The sequence below is a fragment of the Stylophora pistillata genome, chromosome 9 (genome assembly GCF_964205215.1).
Source record: "Stylophora pistillata chromosome 9, jaStyPist1.2, whole genome shotgun sequence".
In the NCBI taxonomy this organism is placed as follows: domain Eukaryota; kingdom Metazoa; phylum Cnidaria; class Anthozoa; order Scleractinia; family Pocilloporidae; genus Stylophora; species Stylophora pistillata.
In genome coordinates, this window is record NC_142527.1 from 16,989,722 (window position 1) to 17,000,576 (window position 10,855).

General features: G+C 39.0%; 1 protein-coding gene and 1 non-coding gene across 2 annotated transcripts; both read left to right on the plus strand.

Annotated features, from left to right (window-relative positions):
* The first annotated feature begins 8,954 nt into the window (after positions 1 to 8,954).
* On the plus strand, positions 8,955 to 10,538 carry LOC111326063 (small ribosomal subunit protein uS12). The gene is made up of 3 exons (XM_022929994.2): positions 8,955 to 9,056; positions 9,179 to 9,338; positions 10,237 to 10,538. The coding sequence occupies exons 1-3, from the start codon at positions 9,053 to 9,055 to the stop codon at positions 10,502 to 10,504; spliced, it is 432 nt and encodes a 143-aa protein (XP_022785729.1). The 5' UTR covers positions 8,955 to 9,052; the 3' UTR covers positions 10,505 to 10,538.
* LOC148723566 (small nucleolar RNA SNORA3/SNORA45 family) lies at positions 9,556 to 9,703 on the plus strand. The gene has a single exon (XR_015992087.1). It is a non-coding gene; the product is annotated as a small nucleolar RNA SNORA3/SNORA45 family (small nucleolar RNA).
* Positions 10,539 to 10,855: the final 317 nt, after the last annotated feature.

The window sequence follows — 10,855 nt, forward strand, 5'->3', positions numbered from 1 at the left end:
TGATCGCTCTTGGGAGTGAAAGAGTTAAATGCAGAAATTGCCGTTACCAATTTTATCCGGCGTAGCTGGACGGGATTACTAGCGACTGCACCGTGCCACAAGTGTTAAGTAGCTGTTGTGGTAATAACCACTATTAACCTGTGATACGTCTCGTCTCTATGTTCTTTTACAATTTGCTTTATTATTCAAAGGTTCCCTGTAACAGCACACAGCTGTGTGCAAAGGGGGCAGTTACAAAAACGAACTCAATATGAGTGCGGAAACTGAACTAAACCGTAAAATCTAAGTCAGTGTATTGGCTGCAGTAAGCAAGAATCCTAATTAGAGAGACATTGTTTGCTTCCACATACATTTGTCAATCAGTTTCTTACGGAAATTCAACCAATATCTTTAATTGGAGATATTTCCAATCTATCGAGCCTTTCAATCGTGTGCTGCTTTGTACTCTTGTTGTTTAGTATCGTTATTGATTATCCAGACTATCTTTCCGTTAATATGCGACCTTATTGCGAAATAACTTCATCAGAGTACAAGGCAGTCTGGCTCAAGAATAAGAGCCACGTCACCTTCTCAAACGCACTCATATACTATCACTGAGGAAAGATTCCGCGGTCATTCCAACTTACCACGAATCAGACCACGGAGTTATGATTTCCATAACCTTTAAAAAATATTTACTTAAGAGTTTGAGAAGTTTTTGTTATCTCGCTGTCTTACGCCATGGGTTGTCTTTCTTTTTCGACCTGAGAAGTTGAGGCGAATGAACTGGTTGTGATTAAATCTTAACTATATCTCAATTTTCACGGTTGTGACATTTGAGGGTCAATTCAAATCCGGTGATTCAAATCCTAACTCCCTACCCCCGCTCTAACCACTTTACATTTCTGATCAGTTAAACACTAATCCCTTTGAACAAGTCGTTATTCTCTACAAACCTGGGAAGGCCCCCGAGTCGAAAGAAGACATGATCTAGCACGATGCAGTGTTCAAATTTGCGGCTGCTTATCAGTTTTCCCTTCAAAATTAGTTCATTAACAATGCACTAAATAATGCAAAAAGTTTGAAAGGTTTTTATGCAGATTGTTAATTGTCATTTATTGTCAAAGATTACCATTGGTTGTTAAACTCATAACAAAGACGGCATCTTTCTGTTGTGGATCAAATCAATTCAATTTGGGTTCTCCATAACTCATCGCTGTTTTGCTTTGCTAAGGAGAGTGTGGGTGTAATTGGGCAAAGAGGGTAAAACGTTCACAAATTTTTCGTGTCTGCCTTCAACTGCACTTGAGTTGAAATAGAAAGAGCTTGTTAATTTTTTAATTGACCTCAATGCTTATTAAGTGTACGTATGAGTAAAAGTTACTCCAATAAGTTTTTCTCTCATACAGTTTTCTAAACTCATTTACTTAGACTTGCTCAGATTTTTCGCAAATTCAGTGAGCTTAAGACTATAGAAATTGTGTTTTTTCAGGGCCAAAAAATTAGAAATGAATCTCTTTTTAACATAGAAAATAACACAAAATGTAGAGGGCATACAATTCTTTGGATTACTAAAGAATAAAGCATACTGAAGACTTTGTCTTGGGATTAACGCAAAACAGTTTTATTCTTTTGTTAGTTCTCTTCCCGACGTTTTGATTGACTTGCAAATATTATTACGTCTACAAAATACAAAATACAAAATACCTTGTGTCGTTAAAAAGAGTAAGTTTACATATGTTTACAGTTGTGTCTTCATCGTAGTGTTCTCTGTGGTATTGGCACAGTTGGCTTTCAGAGTTCTTTATTATTTTTTATCGAACTGAAATATGAAACCTCTCCGCCGTGAAAACTGAAAACAAAATAAAAAACTGATAACTGCTTTTCCTTCCCCACCCTTGCAAACATTTCGGAGTAAATACGAAAAACACTAAGTTGTTCGTAACATGGACAAATCCCGCACCAATCGCACCATAATTTTGCTTAACATCGTTTCGGCGGAAAATTTTGTGAATTTTTGGCAAAACTTGTTTGTAGATACATTCATTTATTTTGCCACAAATTGGAACCAGACACTCGACCTGAAAAAAATCAAGGCCGTCAAAATGAAATTCACCCATTTGTATCCATTCAATTACAAATTTTAATCCCTTTGCCTTACTCTCTTCGTTTAAGGCGCGCTTTCGAATGTTTCGTTTGCATTGACCGCAAGCCTCGCACTATCAAATCATATGCTTGTTGGAATTTTTCAGGAAAGCGTTCATGCTAGGTCCATATCGCGTCCCAAAAATTAATATCCCTTTATACAAAGTACTATAATGTTCATGACCAGTTACCCTCATCTTCTTTGAGCTAGACTTGTTCTACCACCCCATCTTCCCTAAGTTACCCATGTTCTACCACGTTTACCCCCATCTACCCTAAGTTAGCCATGTTCTACCACGTTTACCCCATCTACCCTAAGTTACCCATGGTCTAGCCCCGTTAACCCCCGTTTACCCTAAGGTAGCCATGTTCTACCATGTTTGCCCCCATCTACCCTAAGTTACCCACGTTCCACCCCGTTAACCCTCATCTATTTCAGGTTACCCATGTTCTACCACGTTAACCCCCATCTACCCTAAGCTACCCATGTTCTACCACGTTTACCTCCATCTACCTTAAGTTACCCATGTTCTACCATGTCGATCCTCGTTTACCCTAGGTTACCCATGTTCTACCACGTTAACCCTCGTCTCCCCTAAGTAAGCCATGTTTTACCACGTTTAGCCCCATCTTCTCACAAGTTATCCATGTTCTATCACGTTAACCCTCATCTACCCTAAGTAAGCCATGTTCTACCTCGTTTCCCCCCCCCATCTTCCCTGTTACCCATTTTCTACCACGTTAACCCTTATCTACCCTTAGTTAACCATGTTCTACCACGTTAACCCTCATCTATCCTTAGTTAACCATGTTCTACCACGCTAACCCTAATCTACCCTAAGTTACCCATTTTCTACCACGTTAACCCTCATCTATCCTTAGTTAACCATGTTCTACCACGCTAACCCTCATCTACCCTAAGTTACCCCTGTGCTACCACGTTAACCGTCATCTATCCTTAGTTAACCATGTTCTGCCACGCTAACCCTTATCTAGCCTTGTTTGTCCACGTTAACTTCCATCTACCCTTAGTTAACCATGTTCTACCAGGGTAACCTCCGTCTACCTGAAGCTAGCCACGTTGTACCACGTTGACCCACATTAACCCTAAGTTAACCATGATCTATCACACATGTACACACGTCTATTTCAAGGCGGAGGGGAATGGAGACCCCTTTAAGCTGATTTGTAATCATACGTGTCGGGACGTTAATGTATCTAGTTACAAACACTGCTCCCAGCAAGGTTTAGACATGTTAAAATGCTGTTTTAATAAAATCATCACTGTATATAAGGGTTGTTCATTACCTTCATATTCTCTTCCATTCAGAGGGAAAATAAAGGAAACCTTTAAGTTTTTTCGATCTACTTTGGAAGTGCTATTTAAGGCTTCTTTCCCCGATTTTCAAAAGTTAAACAAGTTTAAGTGGTACGAGTGGGTCATTATTAAGACTGTAACTGAGGTGATCGCATGCGATTTAAGTAATCAATAATGAATATAATATCTAAATAATCCAACTAAACTGCCTTAATCTGAGTACAAAAGCGTGGAGGGTTAATAACTCTTGCAACATCAATTAAAACTATATTTTATAACAGAGTAAGCATGGGAGATCGGTTATGAAACCCCGCCATTTTTTTTTTTTTTTTTACATCCTGGCGGAAAATGAATCTAACAGTTCACTGATCATGTTGGTCTGAATTGAGACGAGCGTACACTAGCTGATTTGTAGCTGTTCTAGATGACAGATTGACGGGCTTTTGCCTTGATAATTTAGACCTAATTACAAAATTGTATAACGAGGAAATGTTTTCCGGAGATGGCTCAACATCTGTTAGATTTATAACTTTTATTACACTTCCTAACAAAACTGACTCATAATTTGTCCATGGTCTGCGTGTTTGCGGAGTTCCTGTCGACGATAGGAACTCTGATTCCTTCAGCCTTTTATTAATTCCAGGTGACCTTTTCCTCTTAACCCCTGACGGCTTTGAGGTAGGGCGGCGAGAACTGGCACCGTGCACACTCAGTGATTTTCGCAACCGACACAGGAGCATAAAGAGGAGCATCTCTGTCCAAGTCCCAGGCAAGGGTACTTGGACTTGATTACTCCATCCCTGCAGGCTGCGAATGTTTTGGTATCGTCTCTCTTCTTAGCCATACTTTCTCCACATCTACAGCTTAGGTGTCTATATGGCATTGTACCAGCTGAATCTTCCCCGTTGGCCCTCGGATCTTGGTTTAAATTGCCACAGTTTTTGCAACTGCACGGCTTCTACTACACGACATCCAATTTGGATGATTTGTTGCGGGCGCTAGGGTGGCGAAGACTCTACTATCAAAGATTGGAACAGAAATCTATCCTAATGTTTAAAACATTACATGGTATGACACCTGATTACCTGAGATCAAGATTTGTATATCGTGACAGTGTAAGTGCTTATCGTCTAAGGAATACCAAAAATAAATTAGTTCTTCCACAACCTCGAACTGACTATCTCAAGAGAAGTTTTTTGTACAGCGGAGCTCAGTTGTGGAACAACTTACCTGTAGACCTAAGACAAGCGTCTTCGCTGACTGATTTCAAATCTAAATTAAGTCGCCACAGTTTAAAGTAAGATCTTAATTCTAAGTAAATTTTAGACACGACCTCCATGAAAAGCAGAATTTTTTTTTTATTCGAATTGTTGTTATCAAATTATTATTGTAGTTAGATAGATAGGTTTCTAGTATAGAATTAACTAAATCAACTGATGGAAAAACCGTGTATGAATTAAGTTATTCTATCCTATCCTATCCCTTTCGACATACAAGAGCAAACCTTGCGTGTGGATGGAAGGCACGATGGCTTGCTTCCTCTTGCCGTATGTTTGTCACAGGAACAGCCTTTAAGATTATCGTTGACTGATATTTCAGAATCTGCAAGACACAGAAATTATATTTTGTCTTAAATGAGTGTTAAAGCTGTTGGATCAGTTTCGATTCTTAATTCAGTCTGGTTCACTACATTTTACAAAAGAGAGCAATTCGAATCATAACATTTTCTACATTTCATAACCATTCAAGTCCAATTTTGAAGCGTTTAAATATTATTAAGCTGCCTAATCTTGTCTTTCTTAACATTGTAGTCTTTATGTACAAATTTCATAACAGATGTCTACCATCTGTTTTTGATACCTTCTTTACACAAGTCAACCAAAGACACAACTACGATACTAGAAGTGCTTTAATATGTTCTACACTTTACGTAAAGTAAGAACAAATTATGGCATGTTCAATATAAGATTTAAGGGTCCTGAAGTATGGAACTCTACGAGTGAAAACTCTAAATCCTTTTCTCTTACAAAATCCAAGGAATCAATCAAATATGATCTCGTTAATGATCATTAGATAAATTTATTTATATTATCTTAGATTGCAGTCGTGTGTTTTCCCAAATTATCTGGTTAATTATTCTTTCGTTAAATTCTGTCGACCTTTCTAAGCCTTGATATAAGTTCATTTATAGTTTATATAATATGAAAACGTTGTTATAATGTTATTAACTGTCACATTTACTACGTGCGTGCTTTTCTTATATTAATGCTTTATACTCATATTTTAATCTAATTATTTCAGACTTCCCTAATAGCGTAGTGATAGCATTTTTCCTTTTCTTTTCTTTCTTTTTATATGTGTATTAGTGTTATCTCGCTGACCATTAAGTTATGTTCATTTAATGTTATTGTCTACTGGCTATCTGGCTCCGTTAGCCCCTATGGTTATTCCAGACAACCAATACTCTATTTCAATATTGTTTTTTTAACTTGACGTAGGCAAGGGAGTACAAATGAAGATTGTTGTTGTTGATAGGGACTGAAGATGCTGAAAGCGAGTGGAGGAAGAATTACTGCAGACAGAAAAACTAAAAATGCTACGTTACGCAGTAGATTATGCAGAAATTTTCAGTCAACGAATGTTTGCACCTGTTGGAAACGACCAGCCCCATACTTTATCACGTCAACTCACGATCAACGATGCATTCACACCCCTTGGGAAGTGAAGTATAGTTTTTCGCGAGCTCTAGAGCAAAGATTTAATGAAGAGGGAAAACGATTTTCGAGAGTGTGCAAGAGTTTATTGAAAAGAAAAATATTTTGGGCTTGGTTACAATTTGTAAACAACATTCTGGTGAAAAGATAAGACAATCGCTACAAAGCAAAAATTTCAAAAATAGTAATGAGTGCCCCAACCTACCGGAAGTGAAATCCAAAAAGTTGTTAGCCCAAGATATGAGTATCGGTTATGAGAGAAATTATGAAATTCAAAGTCGAAATAAGTGCTGGTGTAGTAATAAACCTAATATATCAGAGAGTGCTTGACATTTGTCGGAAGAGACCGGCCAAACCGGTCGTTTTGTTGGTGAATACGCCTCCAAATCCATGGTTTTCTCGAATGTTTACACATATTTACCAAAACATACGGTACTGCCTGAGAAAACGTGACCGATCTTAGTGATTTACAGTTCTGATGGGTAACGAAATGTACTTTATAGAAAAGGAAAACAGATGTGGCCGGCTTATAATAGTCACCCGTAGTTAAATAGTTTTGTTGTATAAGCTCATACTTTTAGGTGATTTAAATTTTTCCAAAGAGATGATCACTCCAAACCTTCTTCCACTGCCTCAGAAACGAGATCTGTGATAATAAAAACTTGCAATACTTCATTTTGTAACTTTATTATGTCGTGATACCAGGGGCATTTCTCTCTTGAGCAAACTTACCACTTTTAAAAATGCTCGAAATCAGTTGGGATTTTCGTTATCGTTCAGAACCCCATCACCCTTCCCGAGGCCGAGGTTTCTTATCTTGAACTTTTGCGAAGTGCACTTTAGTACGGTATCGTATTCCCCTGACAAAAATAATTAATCAATTTCTTTTGTAAGTGCGTTATTATTAATCGAATTTCTAGTCCCTTATACTGTCCATTAAATCCCAAATGACCTAAAACTAATAACACTCATGGCACAGTAATTACTTCAAGAATTTTTTACATGATAAAACGATAAAACGAGCATCTAACGCTGAAAAGGGAGACGCAACGGACATGTAGAGGGTGAAAAAGATAGGATCAAGTCTATAGGAACAGCATGGATAAAGTACAGCGTAAAACTAACCAGGAAACTATACTCCTTTATCTCTGATGACGAATGAAATGATGAACTACATTTCATTTTTGCTAGTTCTAAGAAAATCTTGTTGACAATACCCCAAGCGTTACTATCCAATGTCATGCAATGAGACTCTTCTTGCTGACAGTTTAAATATAAAACTCGAATGTTTGCAAACCACCAATAAAGAAAGTCGAGAGAACGCCGCAAAACCCGTCGCCCTCTTATTTCTTGAACAAAACATTCCACAGTCCATGGTATCAAAGACCATCTTTGCTGCGATCAATAATAAGCCATTTATCATATATCCGCTATAAATGTCACGCCTCAGAATGTATGAGGGTGAGCGTGAAAGAACGTGCCTGACTCGGAATATATGTGGGTGAACAAACCGTAGAACGGCGCCGACATGGGGTAGGTGAGCCTAAACGGTTAGCTCAATGGATAGAGCGCTGGACTGTTGTGCGGGAGGTCGAGGGGTCGAGCCCCGGCCGGACCAACACTCAGGGTCTTAAAATAATTGAGGAGAATATGCTACCTTTCTATAACATCAAGAAATGGTTAGATATTCTAGTCTTTCGGATAGGGACGAATAAATGGAGGTCCCGTCTCCTGCAGGGTTGGGGTAGGAGACGTTAATTTCCCACACACGAGATTACTGTGTGATGGATGTCCTCCCCTGGGGTGGGATGGGTGGGATATTGGGCGCACTTAATTTGGAGCCTCGCTCTGTTGTGCGACCCTCACCACACTCTGGTGAAAGTGATTAAATGAATAAAGTGGACTTGACGTATATGTCGGTCGACAAGAAGACACATGCAAAGTTAACAAAGGGTAGGTGAAGATAAACGTGTCTAAATGTGGCCAACTCAGGGTAGAGCCGTGTGGGATTGAAAGGTAGAACAGCTGTCCATAGGAAAGATGATGGCGAGCGTAGTAGAACTTGGTGAATTTGGGATAGAAAGGGGTTAAAAGGATTGAACGCAGTTAACTTAAGGTAGATGAGGGTTAACGTGGTAGAACATGGGTAACCTAGGGTAAATAAGGGTTAATGTGGTAGAACATGGCTAATGTAGGGTAGATGGGGGGCAAACGTGGTAGAACATGGCTAAATTAGGGTAGATGAGGGTTAACGTGGTAGACCATGGGCAACTTCGGGGTAGATGGTGGTAAACGGGGTAGAACATGGAAAACTTAGGTAAATAAGGGTTAATGTGGTAGAACATGGCTAACGTAGGGTAGATGGGGATAAACGTGAATATGGGTAACTTGGGGTAGATGGGCGTAAACGTTGTAGAACGTGGGTAACCCAGGGTAAATGAGGGTTAACGTGGTAGAACATTGGCAACTTAGGGTAGATGGAGGTAAACGTGGTAAATCATGGGTAGCTTTGGGTAGATGAGGCTAAACATGGTAGAACATTGGTAACCTAAGGTAGATGGGGGTTAACGTGGTATAAGATAACATGGGTAACTTAGGTTAGATGGGGGTTAATGTGGTAGAAAAAGGCTAACTCAGGGAAGATGAGGGTAACTGGTAGAACAAGGTTAACTAGGACATATTTTGTGCCATATACGAACGTTATAGCACTTAGCAATAGAGGATATTAATTATTGGGACGTGATATATGGACCCAACATGAACGCTTTACCCATTTTTCAGAGGCAGCAGGACGCGCAATGGCTTATGGGCCAACAACTTTCATCCCATAATAGTAAGCATAAATCCGCGCGGTGCACTGTGGATCGTCCTTTTCGGTTGTTCTCGGTGTTAGAACATGGGTAAGATAAACACGTGTTGTTCGAAATTACTAACTTTTTATGTATTAAAACACCACAAATACTGATAATTTACTTCAAAGTACTTCCACTTACTCCTTTAAAACTATTTGTGTCTTCTTAAGGTAAGCCAAGAGGTTTAAGGACCGCTCGTAAACTCAGAAACCATCGCCGTGACCAAAGATGGCACGATAAAGGATACAAGAAGGCGCATTTGGGAACAGCTCTAAAGGCTAACCCTTTTGGTGGCGCCTCTCACGCCAAGGGAATTGTTCTCGAGAAAGTGTATGTATTTAAAGTCTTTCTTGAACTCCTAAACGAATTGCTGGACGATGTGGCTGAGATCAATTCTTACTATGAATATGTACTCTTATTTGGAGTGTGCAAGATGAAGCTTCTGTATCTAGTCTGTGAAGCTGTCTCAGATATTATTCCGCCCATTGTTTAGTATAAGATTGATCTCATAGTTTTCAACGAGTAATTTAAGTTAGTTATAAGTATTAGCGAGGTTAGAGTCACTGGATCGAGGGAAACCATGAATTTTCAGTGCTAAAATCCTCGGAAAGAAAATGTGATCTTATTCACTGGGCGGCCTGCCTTATTCCTGCCTAGAATAGCAGATTAACTCAGTCACCAGTTCACATACATACTTAAGGAATTCCTTCGCCCTACTACAGCCTGTTATTGGACAGTCTGTCTTTTTCAACATAAGTAATTACGTTGCCATTGAAGTAAACTCAGAATTTGGCGACACTGGATATACTCAAATTCTATGAGACCTCAGTCAATCGAAACTCGGCTAAATTATTGTTCAGGGCAAATGAGGTTTGTGCTCTTCTGTGGATGTTGTAGTGCTAGTTTGAGGGAAGGGTGTTGAAGAATTTTGGTTATCAGTCTTGCATTTGGGACTTATTGTGGTGGTTGCATAATTAAGGGCCTGCAATAAAGAAAGTACAGTAATGTTTTGCAAAGCACTGAAATCAAACACATAAGGGAATCTTAATGTACTGTTAAAAAGTGAACATTGCCTTGCTTCAACCTCCAGGGTTTTTTTTTTGGTGGGAAGCATTGGGTTACTTTTCTAAACAGCTTCTTGTCTTTATCAATGATTTCAATTAGGTGTTAAGTATTTTGGCATATTGATCTGCTCACAACAGTTGACAATTAATTGTTCATTTTCCAGGGGAGTCGAAGCCAAGCAGCCGAACTCTGCTATTCGAAAGTGTGTTCGTGTACAGCTCATTAAGAATGGAAAGAAGATCACTGCTTTTGTGCCAAATGATGGCTGCCTTAATTTCATTGAAGAAAACGATGAAGTTCTAATCTCTGGTTTTGGCAGAAGAGGTCATGCTGTTGGTGATATTCCTGGTGTGAGGTTTAAGGTTGTAAAGGTTGCTAATGTTTCACTTCTTGCTCTTTTCAAAGAGAAGAAGGAACGGCCTCGATCCTAAATGATGCTGTAACGACAATAAAAATGTAACTTGCTTTTGTGCTGTCCAACTGTGTTTTTTTTTTTTTTACATGCCAGCTTGCTTCTCTTAACCAAAGGAAACATACCTTAGCATTGAAAAGGAAATAAATAAAGGAAAGTGGAAGAAAAAGTAATTGAAAATGTAGGAACTACTCAATTCTTATTTGATAAAATGAGAGAGAACTTAAGTGATTAAGTTGTCTTGCAATGGCAAAAGGTACCCCCTTGTTTTTATGTTAATGGCACTGTGAATCTCAGGGCAAGGGGCAAAGGTAATGACTGCTCACTTGGTTACAGTGTATCAGTTGAATTTCTTCATCATACTCTTGGA